The 23,231-nt window shown below is 40.7% G+C and overlaps 1 protein-coding gene across 1 annotated transcript in view; it reads left to right on the forward strand.

Annotated features, from left to right (window-relative positions):
• The first annotated feature begins 15,468 nt into the window (after positions 1-15,468).
• Positions 15,469-23,231, forward strand: part of LOC117715471 (pyroglutamylated RF-amide peptide receptor-like) — a 58,135-nt gene continuing 50,372 nt past the window's right edge. The window contains exon 1 of the mRNA XM_034512295.2: positions 15,469-15,975. Within this exon, the coding sequence (XP_034368186.1) occupies positions 15,639-15,975 (337 nt within the window). The 5' untranslated portion in view covers positions 15,469-15,638. The remainder of the gene's footprint in view (positions 15,976-23,231) is intronic.

Here is a 23,231-nt window from a genome sequence, read left to right on the forward strand (position 1 = left end):
TAGAGAAAGTGAGCCCTTACAGGTAAGCCTGGAAGTTTTATAGATTGACCCCATTACCTGTCTATCCTGTGCTTCCTAACTATGTGTGCAACTGACTGTCCACATCAGGCTCCCACTACGATGATGACCTATGTTTCCAAAAGAAACACTTCTTCCTTTAAGTTGCTACTGGGGTATTTATTTGTTCACTGGGACAAGGAAGTAATGGCTGCAGCTACTTCACATTTATTCTGGCTCTCCACAGAAATCATTTTTCACAAGTATGATTTGAATGAGACCATCAGCTTACAATAAAGCATGTTTACTCTTAGAAATGACCAATATAGAGTCTTCACTCCCATTATGTACTTCAGAGTTTCTTTTTTTTTTTTTAAATTGTTTTATTGGATGTTTTATTTACATTTCAGATGTTATCCCCTTATCCCATTCCCCCTTCACCCAGAAACTCTCTATCCCATCTCCCCTCCACCTGCTTCTATGAGGATGTGCTCCCAGCTACCCCCCATCCCACCTTCCCACCCTCGAATTCCCCCATGCTGGGCATCCAGGCTTCATGGGACCAAGGACTTCCTCTCCCACCTATGCCCACCAAGGCCATCCTCCCCTACATATACAGCTGGAGCCATGCATCCCTCCCTATGTGCTCCTAGGCTGGAGGTTTACACCCTGGGAGCTCTGGCTGATTGGTATTATTGCTCTCCTCATGGGGCCACAAACCCTTTCAGCTCCTTCAGTCTTCACTCTAACTCCTCCATTGGGAACCCCTTGATCAGTTCAATGGTTAGCTGTGAGCATCTGCCTCTGTATATGTCAGACTCTTGCAGACCTCTAAGGAGACAGCCATATCACACTCTTGTCAGCATGCACTTCCTGACATCCATATAAGCATCTACCTTTGGTGACTGCACATGGGATGGCTACCCAGGTGTAATGGTCTCCAGACGGCCCCTACTTCAGTTTCTGTCCCACACTTTGTCTCCATATTTGCTCCCTTGAGTATTTTGTTACTCCTTCTAAGAAGGACCGAAGCACCCACACTTGGTCTTCCTTCTTCATGAGCTTCATGTGGTCTGTGAGTTGAATCTTGGGTATTTCAAACTTCACAGCTTCTTATACAAAATACTAACAAGATATTCTATCTAGAGGTCAGAGCTAGAAAAGCCGGTCTCTCCGGGCATGGCAGTTTGTCTTCTCAGTTTTCATATGGTGAAACCTGTGCTGTTTTTTTTTTAAATTTCCCTCTTGGTCACAATTCTTCACCAGATGTTGAGAGCTATTGTGTGCTGTTTGTAATGTCCCCTCGAAAATTTCTCTACGAGGGAAGGAGATGCTGTGCTACTCTCACGAGGTAAGCAAAAGGTCACACCTACAGGAGAATAAAAACTTGGAAGATTCTTGTAGGGCCCTACCTACAATGTAAAAAAAGATAAACAGTTGCTTGGGGTGGAGACTCTGAGCAGCCAAATTTCAGGAAGAAGAGCTGTTGGGACGGTGAGCTCCCTGCATGCTGTAGTTGCAGTTTTCAGTCTGCAGGTTGCAGTCACCGGTGTTGGGTCCGTTTTCTGGTGATGCGTATTCTTAGTAAGTAGCAAGGTACCCATACCCCTATTAGTAACCACAATAAAATAATCATTGATTCACAAAATTGGACATTAGCAAAAATTGTTACTGTGGTCTGTCACGGGTTCGATTTCTGGGGAGAGGGTAGCCTGTGTATTGTGTCACCCCAAGAAAGGGTTATCACCCAAGTATAACTAATCATATTACTCAGTTGTTATAGCTCCCTGTAATCTACATTTACAGATGGAATTGTCTACTTAGCTTTTGGACCAATCTTATGTCATCTTTTTCCTCTTTTCCCTTGTTTTGTTTTTGTGTGTGTGTGTTTAAAATACTTTCTTAGAAGTCAAAACGGGGAGGGATAGATAGGGGGTTTGGGGGGGAATTGGAGAAAAGGGGTAACGTCTGAAATGTAAATAAATAAAATATCCAATTAAAAAAAAAGAAGTCAAGACAGTGTGGGCTGCAATCTTTAGGATAAATTATCTGCTCTTCTCTGTATAACCTGAAGTAAATTCCAGTTAAACTCTTGTGTTTTATCTGTAAGATGAAATCTTTTCATCTGCAAAATAAGAATGGTAGAAGCTCATTTTCCATCCTCAGTGTTTCCTCTTCATTTTTTTCTTATTTACTTCCTTCCTTGGTGTTTAATTGTTTCCATGTTTACTTCAATTAAATAGTCTTATAATTACTTTTCTGAGTTCATCTTCTTGGATTTCACCTAAGTCACTCTCATTAGAATCAATTTCTATGGAACTGGTATTTGGTGTGGTTTTTATTTATTAGTTAGTTTGTTTCTTGTGTCTCCTCCCTGAGGCTTGCACATCTGGGTTTATCTCACTGGGTAGGCGTTTTTATATCTAACTGTCTCATATTATTGAGGTACTTGCAATTCTCATTTTAGATTATATTGCAGTAGGGTTAAGGTGTCACTCCCTCCAGATAATTTAGAATATTGAGAAAAGAAAACTAAATCAATGGGTGAATTTAGGATATTGTTGTGATCAACAGCTAGTAAAGAATATGAAAGTTATTAAAAGTAATTTTTTGTAAGAAATGTTCATTCTCGTAAGCTTCTGGTGGTCTCTATCTGTGTTCACCTCCACGATTGTCATTCATCCAGTTTCAGATCAGGCCCACTTGGATGTAATGTAATATCATGAACCTATTTCTCAGCTTCTGCATTGTTTTATCACTAGCTGAAGTCAAGGTGGGGCTTCCTGGGATATCACTCCAGGTGCCTGGGGAAAATCTTTCTTCCAGGCTCATGGATCACACTTTCAGCCTCACCTCTACATTGGTGCTGATCCTTTGTTTCCCTGAAGACCGTGTCTTCTATGTCTAGAACCAGATCCATCTCTTCTTAACTTACTCTTCCTGTAAAGCTTGTGTCCAAGGGAGAGGGGCAGTGCCTCCTGTTGACCTCAACCTGAGCTCTGTAATGTGTGTGGGTACTGGTATACATCTTGTTCTATTTCCTCCTTTGTGGACATGTTACCTGGCCTATGCTTGCTTTTCAGCTGTCTTACAGGAACCTAGAGATTGTTCTACATTATGCTGAAAGTTTTATTCATGGCATTATGGCATGCGGAGGCTTCTACCCTACCATCTTATCCACAAGTTCTATTTTAACTTGTTGACAATAGTAAATCTAATCCAACAATATGAAGTGTTCTCTCACTTGTCTCTTTAACATCTTTCAATAAACATTCTTACTTATCTGTATGAAACATTGTGTCCTTGGTAAAATATATTCTTAAGTATTTTATCCTTCCTAGTGCCATTGTGCAAAAAACTGCTTTTCTGTTCAGATTGTTCATTGTCAGCATACAGATATGAAGTTGGTTTTTGAATTGCTTTTGTATCCTTCAACTTGCAGAACCTGTGTATTTATCAGTTCTAAGACTTCATCCAGTATTTACATACAATTATCTTTAAGCACAAACCACCTCCAGTTATCTTGTTGGCAAATTAAAAGCCCCACTTTATGCACTTAAACATCTTCTTTCCCCCTTTTCTGTAGGCACTTTCACTCACACATACAAATTATTTTGTACTATTCTGAAGTCTTTATTTCTAGATATTTCTGTGTTTGCATGTATGTTTGTGAGTGTAACTCTTAGAGTGGAACAAATATTTGTTCTCTAGAAGTACTGATCATGATTCTATAGACTTTACCAGTGGATGTAATGTCATCATTTTTTCATTGTAATGTTCTCTACCATCCTGTCAGTAATTTAAATGCCTGTGCCCCTGTACCCTCACTTGTCAGCTTTCCTTGTGGAAACTGCATTCAGGGCATCACCTCTTCCTCTTCTCCCTCTCCCCTCTCCCCCTCCCCCTCCCCCTCCTCCTCCCTTCTTCCTCCTCCTCCTCTTCCTCCCCTCCTCCTCCTCCTCTTCCTCCTCTCCTCCTCATCCTCATCCTCCTCTTCTTCCTCCTCCTCTTCCTCCTCCTCCTCTCCCTCCCCTTCCTCCTCCTCCTCCTCCTCCTCCTCCTCTCCTCCTCCTCTTCCTCCTCTCCTCCTCCTCCTCCTCCTCCTCTTCTTCTTCTTCTTCTTCTTCTTCTTCTTCTTCTTCTTTTTCTTCTTCTTCTTCTTTTTCTTCTTCTTCTTCTTTTTCTTCTTCTTCTTCCTTTTTTGGTTACCAGTTTTGCTTCTTGAAGTTCAACATTCTTACCTGGAAATGTGTGGTGTGATCCACCTTACTTTCTACTCAATGTTGGAGTCAATACCTTCTTAGGCTTCTGTCAGTCTCACTTGTCACTGAAATCTTGCTCTGGACTTCCTTTGACCTCACAGTACATGTGATTTTCACTGAAAGAGTTCACATGAAACACACAGAGTGTAGGTAGTTAATGACATAATAAAATGCATAGTCGGTCAAGGAATGAGAGTAGACATAGCCAAAAAGACCATCGCAATAATCTATATTGTAGGCCATCTTAATACTAGCTCCAAAGTCTCTAGGACTTTTTGTAAGGGGCTTTTTCCTGTTCCATCTGATCAATAAGATCATTTGTAACAAATCTTACAGGAGGAAGTAATAGTACACACTGTCCTTTATCAGAAAGCTCCATGCTAGAACATTGATTCAGGACTCAAGAAACCATGTTTGGTAGTTACCTCCCAATAACTGCCTAGGCGGTTTAGGAGGCCATGTATCTTCCCATTCCTTTGACCAGAATTTAGAATCCTACCATTTCAGTCCTTTGATTTGCAATCCATTAATTACGAACAAAAGACCTCTTCCCAATGTCCATCAGGTGCCTAATATATAACCAGGAACCTGGCAATCTGTTTTTTAAAGAATTGAGAGCATAAAATCATTAGGATGTGGTTATTGGGACAAACTGACTATTTCGGAATGGTTCAAGGTCTCCACTCAGTGGACATTCAGAGGACCAAAATATATAGACTTAAAATTTTACAGGATCATCTAAGGGTAGATCAACTGTAAAGAAAGGTTTATTGTTGAAAAACAAAAGTGTAAAAAATGAATGAAGTAATATCTAATTCCCAGAGGTTTACCTGTATCTTGAGTTATCTGGAAAATCAAGGAAGGGTCATTATCACTTTGATGAGATTTTTTGAGGCCAAATGGAGGAATATTGATGTGAAGTGCAGCGTGAATAGCTTCAGCAGCTTAAAAGAAAGCTATAGTAATCATGTTTTTAGCTCTCAGATTCTCGGGGTTACTTTATGGTATAAGACCTGGTAATATTTTATTTAAATCAGGTGAAGAACTATATGGGTTCAGAATCTGATTCTGGACTTTGTATGATTGCTAAGATACCACAGATATGACTAGATGCTGTAGAAATCCACTAGCTACTTTTTAAAAATTCTGTAATGGCTGCCATAGTACTTAAATTCTGTCTAATTTACTTTCCAATTGCTATATAGACACCAAGACTAAGGCAAATTATAGAAGGAAGAGTAATTGGAATTTATCAGTTCAGGGTGTTAGAATCCATGACTATTATGTCAGGGAGCATTGAGGCAGGCAGACATGGCCCTGGTATAGTAAGTAAGAGCTTACATCCTGATTCACTGAGAGATAAATAACTGGGAAATGGTGCAGGCTTTAGAAACATCGAAGCCTGACCCAAGTAACACACTTGATCCAACAAGGCCACACCTCCTAATCTTTCCCAAGCAGTTCCACCAACTAGAGACTAAGCCTATATGAGCCTATGGTATCATTCTCATTCAAACCACTAAAGAGTCCCTTTCAAAATCTAAACAAGTTTATTTATTTTCTTGGTTTTGTATTATTACCAACTATTTTACAGTATAACTATTACCTAATGTTGAGTGTTTAAGACCATGTAGGAAGCTGGAATTTAAGCATTATGCTTTTCTATTTTTGAAGAGTTTTGTAGGGTCACTTGGGTTTTGCATCTACCAGTTTTGCAATCTGTTGTTCAGGGTCATGCAGACCATATGGCTTCATTTGATAGTATTGAGGAAATTTTTTTTTGTAATGACTGTCCTCTTTGTACAATGTGCACTGGTTTGAATATAACCTCTGGTGTCTCCAGAGCTTCTCTTGTCAAAAGGATGGTGACTTACTGGCTTCTAGAACCATTTTAGTAGGGACCTTTTATCATGTAGAATTGGCAACTGAGAGCATAGTCAAGAATATTGGTTGTCATTGAGTTCCTTTGTCTTCAGAACAGATTTTGGCCTCCATGCATGGTTGGTAAATATCCAGAAGGCCAGTTTTTCCTGTCCTGAAGAAGGAGCTGTGGCTTTTAATTCTAGGAGTACAGCATTTAGCAAAAGCTTAACAAAAACAAGTGTCTTTAAAAAAAGATTTATTTTCAGAATCAAGAGGGTAGTGGGCTTGATTATTGCTGTTATAACAGCTTTACTTACATTAATTGATAGCACCACTGCTTCTGCAAATGCTTTCACACAAGAAGTTAAGATAGCTACTTTTGTTAATCATTTAGCAAAAAAAAAAAAAAATGTTACTAATGTGTTGAGTATACAAGAGGATTTAGATGGGTGTTTGGAACAATGGATTGATGTTCTTTATCCTATTCAAATTATTGGAAGGAGGTTCAGAGTTTAAGAGTAAGGAGCCATCTCGAATATCATGGCAAATACCATTAGAATTGTGTTACTTCTAAAATTTACAGTGATGGTTGTTATAATTAGGAAAAAGTTGAAAGACACTTGCAGGGTATTTGGCTTAATTCTAACACCTGCCTCGATGTTTTAACTTTGCATAGTGAGATTATGAATTTAGAGAATACTGTTCTGCTGAGTTTTGATGCTGCAGATAATGTTGATAAACTTATCCATGGCCTGAGGTCAGTATTTCTATTTTGGTCAAGCTTCAAGAATGGCATATATATCTTGATCAGGCTAGCACTTTTTGTCCTGGGAATAATTTTATTCCTGCTCATCATGTTAAAGTTTGTCTTTAACAACATCGACATGTTGGAAGCTAAGATACATGGCTTGAAACTGAAAATGGACCCCCAGATAGAGCAACAGGCTGGCAAATCAAGGATGGGTAAGATTCTGCACAAAACCTTACCAACCTAAGACAGAAGTGCATTGCTTTTGATAATATATATTCCATGATGGGTAAAGAAGGCATTCTTGTCAAAACCACCTAAGACAGACTCAGCCTTGTTCATGAAATAAAAAGGGGGGAGACGTAAAGAGCTTTTGGGGCTGCTTGGCAAGAATCTGACATTGGCTAAGGACAAGGAAATGGGCTTCAGGCAGGAATCTGACATTAGGTTAGAACAAAGACGTAATTTCAGGCAGAAATCTAAATCTTAGGCTAGAACAAAGAAGTAGGCTTCAGGCATGAAAATGACTTTGGGCTAGGACAGAAGAGTTGGCTCAGATATTTTGGTCATCCTGATAAGCCCTTAGAAACTGTGTTCATGGGAGTATTCACAGAATTATATTTATTGCCTTGCTTGTTCTTTGGTTATTTGTGTTTGTTGTCTTGTTTGTTCCTTGGCAATTTGCACCTATTGTGTTGCTAGTTCCTCAACCTGAAACTGATCTTAATACTTTCATGTAATTAAAATGGTATAAAAGCAAAAAAGAAAAGAAAAGAAATAAAAACAGATTAATTTTATTTTGTATGTATGTGTGTTTTGCCTGCATGTATGTATGTACACTGCATGCATGTCTAGTGTCCAAAGATGCCAGAAGAGTGTCCTGTACTATAGTTGTAGAAGGTTGTGAGTCTCCTGTGGGTGCTGGACCTGGACCCGGGTCCTCTAGCAAGTATAGCAAGTACTCTTAACTCCTGAGCCATCTCTTCAGCCTGAAATAGACTTTAAAATACATCTTGACTCCAAAAACTCAGGTTTTTTTGTTTGTTTTTTTTATAGTTAAAAGTCTATCAAACTCAGGAGAAAAACAAATAGTTATTTTGAAAAATACAAGATCATTGAGTTTTTAAATGCTAACTGTTCTTTTTTTCTTTTGTGATTTTTATTCTTGTGGTTTTGGTTTGGTTTGGTTTTTGTTTTGGCAAATGTCATTGAGTGGATCAATATTTTTTGGAAAATATTGCTGTAAATAGAGAGATTTGTTTCAGGGAATCAAATGTCAATTTATCATATTTTAACATGAGGAATTTTAAGTAGCACTTGTATTACAATCCATAGCAACTTTGTATTTGTGCCATCTTTCACAGCCTTGAGTTTCTTTTGTTGTTGTTATTTTTTGGATTGTTTGTTTGTTTGTTTGGTTGGTTGGTTTTTGTTGTTTAATTGTCCTGGCTGTCTCAGAACTTGTTTTGTAGACCCTGCTAGCTTCAAACACAGAGCTCTCCCTGATTCTATCTCCTAATTGCATGGGCCTCCACATCCTATCATAAACTTTATGTTTATGTACTAAAACAAACATGTTTTGACCTTGTGACTTGTTCTAATTTCTCTTTCCATTTTGGAGTATTCATTGACTTGTAGAACAAAACTATATTTTAACATGTAAAATTTTTATGACAAAGCAATTTTTAAACCAGAAATGTATCTACATAGCTTTGTTTAATCTTTTTAAAATATTTGTTAGTTTCTTTCTGTCTTTTCTTTACAATATTTTTGGTATAATCTGAGTTTTTAAAACCACAAGAACTATACATAGGGCATGTCTGACCACTGGGTTTTTTTTTTTTTCCATCTAGTTACAGAATCACACTAAACTAAAATACCAGTTACGGGGATTACTCTAGCATATAGCTGGCACTGCCTGACCAAATTATCCATACACATCAAGAACTTTGATATTACCTGAGATAATTTGTTTAGTAACTTACAAAAGGAATAGAAATACCAACTTTTCAGGTCAGTTAACCAGTTTTTCTTTTAAAATTTAGAATTAGAATTGTCCTAATCATGGAGGATACTTATGAATGGTGAATTAATGGGCATCAAAGGGTAGTGAGCAATCTAGGAGAGTAAGAAAAAAATATGAGGTTACAGGAATATGGTTAGAAGGCAAACAGGTGACCTGAGGCACATAATGACAAGTACAGGAAAGAAGGAGAGATCTCATAGCCAGATGTAGAAGTTCATACACAAAAGACATCATAAAGATAAAGGACAGAAGATTCCATGGCCTTAACCCAAAGAAGGGAAGACTACAGCATGATAAATATAGCAAAACTATGGTAAGAACAGGGAAGAGGCTCCAGTGAGTGTTGCTGGGCTCTCACTCTGCCCTCCTCTTGGCTCGTTGCTCTTTAGATCTTCATGAAGCATCTGCAGACAAAAAACACAGAGTGCAGATGCAAAGATAAACAGTCTATTGTAATGTAGTGTCAAGTGTATGCTCAGTGTTGAATAATACACAAGGAAATATTGTACTAATTTGTTTTAGACAAATATAGAAAAATTTCTAAATTCTTTAGTTCAAAAAGACTTTTCTGGGGGATTTTGTCTTGTCTAGGTGATTGACAGGTCATTTGATTTGAGTCTTCCAGGAGGGGCATTGTTATATCCTTAGCAGAAAGCTTCCTGTAAGGCCCAGGGCTCCTGGAATCAGGTGTAGATAACTTTTTGGTTTTAGTTTTTTTTCTACCAGTGATTCTCTAGACAGTCCAAGATGTCACACCTCTTTTCAGAACCAGAAAGAAGTAAGGTCCCTTTCCTGTGACCAATAATTAGGATTCTGCCTTTTCAGTCCTTGATTCTGAAGGAGGGACCTCCAAGCCTGATAATATCCAACAGCTAGGAAGCTACAGTTGCATCACCAATTCTTTACGTGCTGATCAAGATTCAGAACAGAGAACTAATTCTTCTATGGGAAGTTTACTCCATCTTTCTCGTAGACCAATTTATATTATATTCTGCTTTCTCTAAGAACCATTTTTGGTTATGATTGGTTGAGATTCTTAGAACACACCTTCTATGTTTACTCACTGAGCTAAGGATATTAATATGGATACATAACCACTCTGCCATACTAACAGGAGGCTGATAAAATGTCTCCTGTAAAGTATCAAATAGGAAATATCTTCTGCTTTGGAGCTCTTTCACAAGTGAGCAACTGATATGCAACTATTGTGTAACAGCAGTGTAGACAATGTATGAATCAATGAACAAGGTTCATTTTAGTAAAATGTTAAGAGTTTTGTAGACAATGAAATTTATGAAAAAGCAGAGAGAAATTGGTCTCCACACTTCGAAAGCTGGATGGAGTCTTAAATCCCTCTGGGAATATAACAAGACTTGACCTTTATATCACCATGAGATCAAATAGGCAAAGGGTTATTTATACCTGAGAAACTAAGTAACTGAAGATTTATCTTGGCACCAGTGCTTCCTGATAATCAGTGTGCCCCCTTGTTGGTAAATACTCTGGGAGCTGCAGTTAAATCTTCTCCACAGTATCAAACTCAAGTGCTAGGAGAATTTCCTCAGTTGCCAAACATGCACACTAATTTAGACTTTGCAAACACAGAAAAACTAGCTTGCTATATGTATGTATGTATGTATGTATGTATGTATGTATGTATATGTTTTGATTTTTTGAGACAGAGTTTCTCCATGTAGCCCTGGAGTCTTGGAACTCACTTTGTAGCCCGGAATGACCTCGAACTCAAGAGATCTGCTTGCCTCTGCCTCTGCCTCTGCCTCTGCCTCTGCCTCTGCCTCTGCCTCTGCCTCTGCCTCTGCCTCTGCCTCTGCCTCTGCCTCTGCCTCTGCCTCTGCCTCTGCCTCTGCCTCTGCCTCTGCCTCTGCCTCTGCCTCTGCCTCTGCCTCTGCCTCTGCCTCTGCCTCTGCCTCTGCCTCTGCCTCTGCCTCTATTCTGGAATGAAAGGTGAGCACTACCATGCTTGTTGTTAAGCTTTATTAGAATTTCATTTGCATTGTGAGTACTGATCTGCCTCATGATAATTTTTGGCTAGATATTGGGGAAAAGTACTCTGAAAGGGAGAACTAATCCATGATTGGGGTGGATAAGCCATCTCATAAATAATCATTAAACACTCTCTTTTATGAATAGTCACCTGAGATTTCTTACTGTTACCCATCCTAGCTCAGCCATCTGGAGTGTATTATCACTTTGCCAAATGAAGTTCTGCTTAAAGTGTCGATCTCTCAACTGGATTCTTCCATCAAGAAGATAATAAGAGGGCTGGAGAGATGGCTCAGTGGTTAAGAGCACTGACTGCTCTTCCAGAGGCCCTGAGTTCAATTCCCAGCAACCACATGGTGGCTCACAACCATCTGCAATGGGGTCTGATTCCCTCTTCTGGTGTGTCTGAAGAGAGCAATGGTGTACTTATATATATAAAATAAATAAATAAATCATTTTTTAAAAAGAAAAAAAAAGAAGATAATAAGAGAAAAACTATAGCCCTCCAGCACTCAAAGTCAAGAAGGGAAGGAGAAAGAAGACAGGGATTTAAAAAGGAATATGGAGGGCTGAAGAGGTAGCTATAGTTAGGAAAAGCCATTGCTCTTCCAGAGGACCAGGGCTTGGTTACCGCCCCTACATGGTGGCTTACAATTATCTGTAACTCCAGGATCAGTGAATTCCACTCCCTCTTCTGACCTTCATTAGCCCTTCCATGGTTTACATACATACATGCAGAAAAAAAACATTCATTCACATAAAAGAAATATAAAGAATATGAAGTAATAAAGGCTGAAATGTTCCAGATATAGTAAAAGAGTTCTGAATTCAAGAGTCTCAGGAAATCCAAAATAAGGTAACCTAAAGAAGTCAGCATGAAGATACATGCCCTATAACTGCTGTGGCAGGGATGGAGATATTTTACAGAGAGACATCCTTGTCTCTCAAGCTGGCTATGAGATTACTGAAACAATGGGCCACAAGAAACTAGAATCCCTCCGGCAAACTCTTGCTGGGAGAAAACTGAAACCTCAGGCTAGCCAGAGATTGCCTCTTGATGACCACCTTCCACAGAGACAAAGATAATCAGTGGAGGTGGGGACAATATGTGGACTAAGGCCTTTGAGATACGCACTACTCTGTCTTCAACAACACATCGGGATCCTGAGCACAGACTGGAGCTTCATTTTCCTTCTTCACAATTGGATGCCATTGACTAAATCTTCCTTTCTCTGCTTTTCACTATTATTTAGCTCATTTAATTGATTTATCGAGGACAGGTGGTTGAACGTGACATATTGGAGCACAGGCTATGACCCAAAGTCTGGTAATACCAGCAATACTTATGAAAGACAAGGACAATAATGTCTTAAGATAACACTAAAAGATAACAACATCACACCTGCAGGAAGAAACAATGTAAATAACAATAGGTTTCATCTTAGAGACCACAGAAAGCAGACCGAAGTAAGAAAGTCTTTTTCAAATGCTGGGAAAAAAATAAAAAAACCTTCCAACCAAGACACAGCCACAGAAAAATGCCCTTCATAAACAAAGGGGGAAATTGGGGCATTCCTTACAAAAACAAAAAACAAAACAACAACAATGAGATTTTGATTCTAGCATTCTTTTTTGTTGTTGTTGTTGGTTTTGTTTTGTTTTGTGGGTTTTTTTTGTTTTTTGTTTTTGTTGTTTTTTTTGTTTGTTTGTTTGTTTGTTTTGTTTTTTGAGACAGGGTTTCTCTGTGTAGTCCTGGCTGTTCTGGAACTCACTCTGTAGACCAGGCTGGCCTTGAACTCAGAAACCCGCCTGCCTCTGCCTCCCAAGTGCTGGGATTAAAGGTGTGCGCCACCACCGCCTGGCTAGCATTCTTAAAATAGACAACAAAAGACTGTCTCCTAAGCACAAAGAAAATAATAAGTAAAATAATTATCTAAGGCTAATTGGGAAGAAGTAAAGGCCCAGCGATCCAGGTCTGATCCCCAGGTTCCACAAGGTGGACTTAGAGAACAGACCCTTGAAAGTTGTTGTCCTCTATCCTCTCTCTCTCTCTCTCTCTCTCTCTCTCTCTCTCTCTCTCTGTGTGTGTGTGTGTGTGTGTGTGTGTGAATTTTAAAAGGAAAGAAATTATTCAATAGAAAATTCTGGCATATCAAGAAAAAGCAGTAGTAATAAGAAGAGTGGGAGTAAATTCAATAGATTTTCCATTTCCTCTTAAGGATCTTGAATTTTTTAACAGGTGAAGATAAAATTACTACAATAACGGGTCATTCTAAATGGCTGTTGAAGAAATATTTAAGACAATTATATTTGGAGAAAGCTAACGGACATAAAAGAATGAAAGTTTTATACTTGGCTCAAAGTGGCAGAGTGACATCAGCAGAGTGTGGTGAGTTATGTAGACATAATGTAATACAACGATTGATACACTTTTGGGTCCTCTACATAGTCCCATTAGAGGGGAACCCCAACTTCAATACTCAGCTACTCAACTCAACTTTAAAAAGCCAGATAAATGAACATTGCACTTTTTAAAATGGGAGTTAGAGTCAGAGAGGAGAGGAGAACAGGACATGGCAGCCAGACAGGTGCTTGGTGTAGGGACCCAAAAGCAGCACTGTAAGGAACGTCGTTGGCTCTCTTGTCAGCAGTGCAGCCAGGAGCTCTTTATCTTCTGGATGAGCAACCTGTCGTGTGAGGATGGGGACAAGAATGCCAGTCCAGTCACCAAACTCATCTATTCAAAAGCTTTGGTCTAGATCCTTAAGTTTTCATGGAAAAATAGGTTGTATTGTCTCCAACTTTTGGCTATTTTCTAAATGATTTTAGAATTGCCTCTCTCTCTCTCTCTCTCTCTCTCTCTCTCTCTCTCTCTCTCTCTCTCTCTCTGTGTGTGTGTGTGTGTGTGTGTGTTACAGTAGCATTAAAATTTCATTTTAAACTAAAGGGCTCCCAGAGCTTCCTTCTGGGTTTCTTCTTAGCCTCTTTTTATGAGGCTAGAACACAAATGGCAATCCCAATTTCAATGGTCCAGAATCACCTCAGTAGGTATAAAACAAAAAGCAACTTGGGGAGAGAGGGGTTTATTTTCGCTCACAACTCTCAGGTCACATTCCCTCACCAAGGGAAGCCAGGACAGGAACTCAAGGCAGAAGCCTGAATGCAGAAGCAGGGACAAGGGCATGAAGCAGTACTGCTTACTGGCTTGCTTTCTCATGGATTGCTCAGCCTGATTTCCTATATCTCCCAGAATCACCTGCCTGTGTTGGCACTGCCCACAGAGAGCTGCGCTCTCCCACAGACTTTTTAACCAAGAAAATACTCCCCAGACCTGCCTGTAGGCTAACCAATGTATTAATTTTCTCAACTGTGGTTTCCTTTTCTCTTGTGCTAAGGTGATAAGAAACTCTACCTTGTGCTAAGCTGATAAAACAAGACAAGACAAGACAAGAAAGACAAGACAAGACAAGAAAGACAAGACAAAACAAGACAATTAGCCAGAACAACATCACAGAGTAGACAAAGTTCTGGACGCTTCACATAATTAAAGCGCAAACTATAGCCATGCAGAAACCAGTTCATGTTTCTTCATAGCAGTTTCATAGCAGTTTCATAGCTGGAGATACCCCAACTGTTTTACAAGGAATGAATAGGTAAATAAACCAGTATATGTCAGCAACACATCCTACAACTTGGGTAGATTTACAAAACACCTCACAACTTGGATAGGTTTATAGCATATTATGTCAAGGGGAAGGAGATCACATATACACAAAGTTTGTATTATCTGATTGTGTTGATACTATACTCTTGACAGATGTGCAGAGATGACTAGAGGTTAGAGATGATGGAGGGAGGGAGAAGTGAGACCACGAGGAAGTACCATGTACATGGGTGGTGTTTTGTATCTTGGTTTAGGTGCCAGTTTAGGAATCTGGTCCTGTTTATCAGTCTCTGTCTCTGTCTCTGTCTCTGTCTCTGTCTCTGTCTCTGTCTCTGTCTCTGTCTCTGTCTCTGTCTCTCTCTCTCTCTCTCTCTCTCTTTCTCTCTCTCTCTGTCTCCCCACTCCATTCTATCCCCCTTTTATTTGGTTTACACACACACACACACACACACACACACACACACACACACACACAGTATCTACGTCAAATTTGAAGGTTTGTATTGTGTATAGTTAAGACACAACAGAGAAAACAGTGTATGCCTAAGACCCTCTTTTATGACTGCAACTTCTCTTCTGTAATTATTATTTCAGTGCTGAAAAGACTTAAACCCCATTTTACCATGGGTAGTTGTGGCTCAAACATGATTTTACAAGAGGAGAACCAAGAGTGTTTCCAAACCTCAACGATAGTTTTTTGTTTTGGCATCTTCAGCCTGGGCTGGGACAGCATAGCTCTGTGTGGCTCCAGCAAGGTAGGACACTCCATGCTGGGTGCTTTGCTGCAGGAGGCAGCCCTCCAGGGGCTGGGGAGTGCGCGGAGGGAGGGGCGGGGTTCAGCTCCACTAAGGTCCAGAAAACTGGACAGTGAGCCTCGCGTGGCGCTGTGAGGTTTCTGAGGACTGCAGTGCCTGGCTGGGAACTTTCTTAGAACTGCAAACAGTTTGGCGGCTCTGACTTTGCTTTGGTCACTGCTAGCCTCTCTCGCGCTGCTCGCACAGCGGCGCGGCTTCTGGCTTGTCTCCTATACCTCCGACAGCCCCACGCACGGACAAAGCGGCTCCCGAGCCCGGCATGTCGTGGAACTTGACCGCGGAGCAGCTCTCGGCGCTGCTCCGGCTGCACAACCTGACGCGCGCGCAGTTCATCGCGCGCTATGGGCTGCGGCCACTGGTGCTCACCCCGCAGCTGCCCGCTGGCGCCAGGCTAGCCCTCCTGCTCGCCGGCCTGCTCATCTTCGCCTTAGCGCTCTTCGGCAACGCCCTGGTAGTCTATGTGGTGACCCGCAGCAAGGCCATGCGTACCGTCACCAACATTTTCATCTGCTCCCTGGCACTCAGTGACCTGCTCATCGTCTTCTTCTGCATCCCGGTCACAATGCTCCAGAACGTCTCAGACACCTGGCTAGGGGGTAAGAAGGTCCCTGCTAGGCATTCTCCTTTCTGGTCGGGGTCGCCTTTTGTTTCTTCATCAAGAGAACCCCCGAATTCTTGGAACTTCTCTGCAGAGCTTACTTGCTGAGGAGGCATTTGTTTCTTTGTTTTATTTTTCTTTGCTTGGGGTTAGCATCCCTCCTTGTCCCATAGATACATTGATTGTGGTAAGATTTAAGTACAGTCCAGTGCGGCGCGATTCTTCACTCACTTCAGCCCCTTGCCATAATTAGGCGGTTCCCCCCCATGCGCTGTTTAAAATAAACCGTTGCAATTTTAAAATAATCTTTCAAATAATAAAACATTTCAAAGGTCATTTTATCTCTCCTTTCCCTCAACTTCCAGGCTTCCTTCCCAGTTATTTATGTGGCTTCCAGACAGGTTTTTGCTTGTGTTAACTAATAACACACAGACGTAAGCCCTTTCACAACAAATATAGACTAGAGCAAAATTGTCTTGGTTTAGTAATAGTAAGTAAACATGTCCCCTCTTCATTTCTAAAGGACAAGTGACATTGCTCTTCATTAGGACAAGGGATAGGACTGGCAAAGAAATCTCAGAGGCTGGAGTCAGTGAGAGAAAGAGGCAGTGGGTGAAACAGAAAAAAAGTGGACGCTGGGTTCCAGGGGCCTCCGGACCAGTGACAATGTTCTCCCCGCTGTTGCCAGGGCACCTTAGGCAGGAAGTATTAATTCTGCCCTTTCTGGAGTGCTGTATCCTGTGGGTGCTTTGAAATTCTTAGAAAGTAGTTGTAAATGAAGGAGAAATGGATCATTATACCTTCTTACTCTGCCATTTCTGTCCCTGGGCTAATTGATTTAAACTACTGGAGGCTCTTTTACCCCATCTTACCTACCACCACTAGGGGATTACCAGCGAAGACTTTCAATATTGCTGTCTTTCATCAACTTGAGTTGCATTAATTGTTGGGGATAAGAAGAGTAAATTGCTGTCATTTCATCTATATTTTCTAAAATCCTCAAATATTGAATACATAGCGTTGGCTTGAAAGTGACCCAGGGTCTATAGATTATTGTAAATAGATTATAGGTTAGAAACATTTTATGTTCTCTGATAAAATAATTGCATTTGGACATTCTGGAGTTACCTGAGACAGCTAATTCCATCAATTTAATGCAGGGTTTTGGATAATCAAATATTCCATTTTGAGGGGAAGTCATAGAGTTACCACTTTTCCTGCTCACACATGTATTTAGGAACATATTTGTTCTACAGAGTAGTTACATCATCATTGTGACACTAACCACAAGCACTGAGGATCTCTGCTGGCTATGGGAAGGCCAGGTTTTCCATTTTGCTCTAACCTGGGCTTGTTGAACATGCCTGGCTTCTGATTTTTAAATACCTTGTTTAGATTTGTAGGAGTCTGCAAGAAGAGTTAGGCAGATCTTCTGTTCCAAGCCAGGTTGAGGGATGACGCTCAGGAAGCTCACAGACCTTCCCTTAGAGGGAAGTCTGAGGATTCGCTCAAGCTTTCTGCTTACCGCCTACTGTGAGAAAGATATGTCACTTTAGCTTCTAACTATTAACCAAGAGTCATATGTTATTCTTATATTTTATAGAGAGGGTGTAAGAATAACGTGTGTCAGAAGAAGTGTTTTGTAAAAAGTTATTCCTGGTTCATAGAACATACTTCTAATTCCAGTGCTGAGGGAGGTAGAGAGGCAGGAAGATTTTATATTTCTGGCTAGCCTGGGCAACTTGTTGAAACTCTGTCTCAAAACCCAGAAACAAACCAAAAAAGTCGTCATATCATGGAAATACAAGCTATTAACAAGTATTATAGATGGCCTTTTCTTACTTATATTGGACAAGACTTATAAAATAAATAATATTCCATATATTGAGTGATCAAACACAAAACTTTAGAGGAGAAGAAATGGTCTACAGAGGGATTGGACATAGATATAAAAAAGAAATAACTTGTATATTATAGGTTAGAATAGTACTGCAAAATCCCTTTGATAAATTAACACAGGCTAACCCAAATTAATGAGAGCTAAAAACTAATTCTTAATTTATTCATTTGATAAAGTGATTAAGAATCCGCTATATGGCAAAGCTTTTTTTTCCTTGAGATCATAAAAACAGATAAGCTTATATAATCTGTTGTGGGGCCTCAGAGACTAGAATGTATTTAATCCTTAGAAGATCCAGTTTGCTCTTGGACCATGGGGGAGCTGGGAAGGCTTTCTGAGGCTATGCTGTTTGAACTGGGTCTTGAGGAATGATTCAGATCGTTTTGCACAGAGGATAATGGGCTATGCTGTAGGAGCATGGGCCATCCACAGTTTGTGGAGAGAAAGGTCTGATGTTTTAAGAACACTGTGTAAGGTGTTTCAGAAATACACATCTGATATGTGGGAAATGGTAGGAAATAAGGAAAGAAGTCTTCTGTAACTGGGGAGGAAAAATGTTATATAAAAGTGTAACATATAAATACTTTTCAGATGCCTCCAGGAATAAAGTGGACCAGACAATGGTAGGAGGGAGACTGCCCCATGGATGCACAGTTTAGTCTCCTCCAGAGCTGCGGGCAGGGCTGTCACATTTTCTACTGAGGTTACTGTTTACAATTCTTTTCCCCTTTCTTTTCCTAAGAGAAACCATGAATATAGATATTTTAATGATACTGGCATCTAACTCAGATTTAAAGAGTAAAATGCATTTGAGTAAAATAAAGCACCGGTATAGCCTTGGCCATACATAATCCATAGGCTCTGCATTCATGAATTTTCTGAACATGTCTCTTCTCACCAGTGTTGACAGCGGTAGTCTCTGCCTTTCCTTCTAGTTCACTCCTCTCCTGTTCTAGTTTGCTTTCCATTGCTTGGATAAAACACCATGACCAAAAAGCAACTTGTCGAGGGCTTGTTTGCCTTACATATCTGGGTCTCAGTCCACCATAAAGGAAAGTTAGGACAAGAACTCAAGGCTGGAGCCCGGAGGAAGGAACTGAAGCAGTGCACAGAGAGGAATACCGTTTGCTCCTAGCAGGCTTGCTCTCTTTACTTGCTTATACCACCTAGAACATCTTTTTGGGGTGGCACAGCCCCCCAGTGGGTTGAGCGTCATTCATTAATCAAGGAAATCCCCTGCAGATTTGCCAGCAGGCAGTCTGATGGAAGTATTTTCTTAATCAAGGTTTCTTCCACCCAGACAGCTTTAGCTTGTGTCGAGTTGACACAGAACTAAGCTCGCATCTCCCTTCCTAGAGTCCATGGCGCTTACTGAACAAACCTTTCTCCAAGATCCTCAGCTGCTATCTGTGTGGCTGTAAATGCCATTGTATGCAGCTATTCTCAGACCTGCCTGTGTAGAGACTCTTCTGACAGGCTCTTAAACCCTGCTTGTGTGACCCCAAGTCTACACAGTAACTCTCAGCTCAGATCCAGCTTGCTCTGACTTTTGAAGGCTGTGGTACACAACAGCAGTATGCAGGGATTGTGTCAGGGTGTCTTGCTGTGGGCCTAAAATTATCCCTAGTGAGAGTATTTACACCACAAAAATCAACAGCTATAAATTAGGCCTGCAAAGCAAAGAGCCGAACAAATGAAAACACCAGTCCGCCTCTTCTATCGAACCACGATACAAAGATGTCGTGTTTCTTTTTGGTATTACCAGTGACAGCTGAGTCACTAAATCTGTAAACAAGAGATAATTTGCCTAAATTTTATTCCTTAGGAGATGCACCTGATTTGCAGCAGTTCCACGTTGACTGTTCAGCAGGAGGTGAGCCGGTGTGCAATCCCCTTTATCAAATCAAGTCCCATGCTGTTGTTTTTGGCTCACTCATCACCCCCCTGCCCCCCATTCTCTGAGCTAGCAGGAGAGGAGCTTCTCTGCCTTTGGGGGCATCTTCAACAGCACATTCTCATTTCTTTTACACTCGATGATATTTTAGGATGCCGGTAGACTGAAATGGGTCCTGGGATGCTCTGTCTGCTTTCTTTTGGGTCTGTTTGGTCAGATGTCGGGGCCGAATGGCCTATAACTGTCCTGGAACTCAGACATTTACCTGGCTTCCTTTCAAGACTCTTCACATCACCTCTTCCTTCCCTTTGCATCTTGCTTTACTGTGTTTAAAAAGCCCTCTCGTTTAACTGACCAACACTGGTTTGTTTCTAAATAAACTCAGAATAACTGATTTTGCTCTCACCAATTCTCCAGGGCACTTCCCTCTGGAGGTCATTAACTCCTATATTCCTATTATTCCCTTTGCATTTCTATACCCCTTTACTCTTAACACCCCTGTCTTAATGCATGAGCATGAAAGCAGGGTGCAATCTCTTCCTTTGTGATTCATTCCTGTGTAGAGGTTAATGTCCAGTGTCAGTTCTGGCAAACTCTAAGTTCTGTGCTAATCATTCCTTGAAGGAGTAGTCTGGTACCTGATCTGCAGCAGAGGCTGTTACAATAGGACATCATCAGCATGCAGAACACCCTCATCATATCTTGTACTTCTGCCCAATCTCAACTATAATCTCATGGTCTGAATCACACAGGTATTCAGCGTTTTTGCAGATGCGCTGTAGCTGTGAGAAATCAGTGTTCTTGTGGAATATTAAGAAGCAAAGGGAAGTGTTCAACAAAGAGATTGGGGCATCAGCAGGGGATGTTCAGAGCCTGCTGGGCTGAGACTGGGGACAGGGGTAGGTCTAGGAGAAAGAGGTAATAAAGGCTTAAGGCGCAGTTGGGCTGTTTGGAAGATTTTCCAGAAGGAAATGAAAATAAGTTCTAATTCTAGCTACATTTTAAATTCTAGGCATTAATAAACTGAGACAGGTGTGTTTGCAAGAAGCCTGCAGTGGCTTGTGCCCATTTCCTGCTACCATGGATATAGTCCACACCAGAGCCAGGAGAAGTCTTTTGATCACACTGAGCTCAGTGACTCCTCCCACCATTTTGTGTGGACAGTGACATTAATTTTTCTAATCGTGACTGGAAAACCAACCAAAATCAATTTCAAAAAAGAAGGCATTCCAAAAATATCCTAAGTGACGGTGGCAAGCTCAAGAGTACTTGTCACAGCTGGTTTCCTTTGGAAAGGTGCTTGTAGGGAAAGGAAAGGTAGGGCGTTGGATTTCCCCCGTGCCTGCTCTGAGAATTCTCGCACAAGGAATGGTTCTTACTCTTGACAACACATAGAACCCCTTGAGTTTTACAAGGTATAGATACCTAGTTCCTAACCCTACAGGTACTGAATGAATTAGCATGAGTGTGGATACTCCTGCTATGCTTTCAAAGTTCCAGAAATTAGGAAGTGTGATTTACAGCTCAGGCTGAGAACCACAGAGACAGCATAAATGCCTATAGCACCAACAGTGCTTAAAAAACAAAATGATAGACGCAGTGCTTTGAATACCACAGTCCTATCCACATGTGCCAGCTAAATTTTGATTTTAATTAAGGAATAGAATTTAAAAGTGCTTACAAAATGCAGATGGTTGTGTATAAAAGGATTCCAAAAAAGATTCATGGCATCGCATTACATGCAGTCTGTTATATCTTTATTGAAGCCCTTAACCTTTTTGGAGTCTTTCAAGATAACCTTAGAATACTCAATCCCTGGCCCACACAAATATACACACAGGTAAGCATATTACTGTGCACACATGCACACACAGACTGTACTACCTACCACACATAACATCATATACACATACCAAGTGCCATATATACCTCAGCACACACATACACACATACACACACACATGTGCTCACAGAGACAGGTTGGAATTCAAAACACAGAGTAGAATAAATAACCTCCTTTCTGGAGAACTTAACTTCATCGTAATTAGTACACCCCCACATCAAAGATTTCCAGTCTTATTTTACCCACAGGTACTGTTGCAGGTGGATGATGCAGGAGGATGATTTTTACCCTTCATCAAAACAGCGCCTGCATTTCCTAGTAACAAGCAGGTGATTTCATGTGAGATATATAATGGAATTTTGCTAAAATGGAGGGAGGGAGAAGAGAGGAGAAGAAAGAGTGTGTGTCAAGCTCAGGGTGTATTGTATCTGGTTAGTTTTTAGAAAATGCTATTAATTGGGAAGACCTGGTCAGAGTGATAGCCTGGTACTTTTTCAGCTTTATTACTTGGTTAGGGATTATTAAACATCAGTTATGATTGCTTTTAGTTCCCTTTTTCTATGACACTTGGCAAATTTACATATGAGGACATTGTTGTAATATTAGGACAACTGTGAGTTTTTCTTTTAAAATCTATTAACAGGAATGATGGAAACTATTGGAAAAACAGTCCTATTTAAAGAGAAGTATTTTAAAAAGGAAACTAAACTGTGGAACCATCTTTTCAGATATTACTCTCATGTTCTGTGATCAGGTCTTCTGGAGGAGAGCTTGTAGGGAGGGTTGGACTCACTCTAACTGTATAACTTGTGTAGAATAGGTAGTGTAGGCAGAGTATCTCTGCCTTGGCACTGTGGCCGACTTACAAGTTTTCACCCAGACTACATAGGCTGCAACATCCAACCCGAGTCTTCACAGGATTTTTGGACATAACTCCTGGAGCAAGACACTACTGAAGATTGATTCTTATCCCTTCCTGTGGGAAATTATTTCCAGTCATCTCTATATTTTGGTTTCAGTTAGTGTGAGAACTTCTCACCTCAATGCAGGCTGTACAGTGGCATGGAATACTTGCCTTTGTGACTATGTTTCTTCAGGTTTGGTGTCTTTGACCACAAACCCGCTGGGGATGTTTGGCTGCTGGAAGAGAAGCTTTGCTGGAGGAGGAGAATGGCAGGGCTGTCCAGTGTGTTTTCTCCCGTGGTCACATGCATCTTTGAGGCTGAATTCAGTTGATGGATCTCTGAGATCCCTGAGCCTACATCCTCTGCCTTAGGTTTCTTTGATGTTCTTCATCATAGCTCAAGTCCCAAAGTAGGCTTTTTTGAGATCAAGATGAACCCCTGCCAAACTCTCCTGTTCTGGGATGGATACGGCTCTCTGTCACTCCTTTTATGTTTATGTCCTCTCTGAGGGACAACTCCCCTGCTCAGTGATCCTGACTACCTTTTTTTCCCCCTGAGGCACCATGGTAGGTTAGTAGATGGAGTTTGGCACCTTGTCTGGCCAGCTCCCTTTCAGCCCGTGGTGCTGAGAAAGATTCACTGGAAGCTGTGCTCTCTTCTATTCCCATCTGGACATTGCAGGTTCCTGATGACTTGTACTGAAATACACAGG

This window comes from Arvicanthis niloticus, chromosome 9 (assembly GCF_011762505.2).
Source record: "Arvicanthis niloticus isolate mArvNil1 chromosome 9, mArvNil1.pat.X, whole genome shotgun sequence".
NCBI classification, from domain to species: Eukaryota; Metazoa; Chordata; class Mammalia; order Rodentia; family Muridae; genus Arvicanthis; species Arvicanthis niloticus.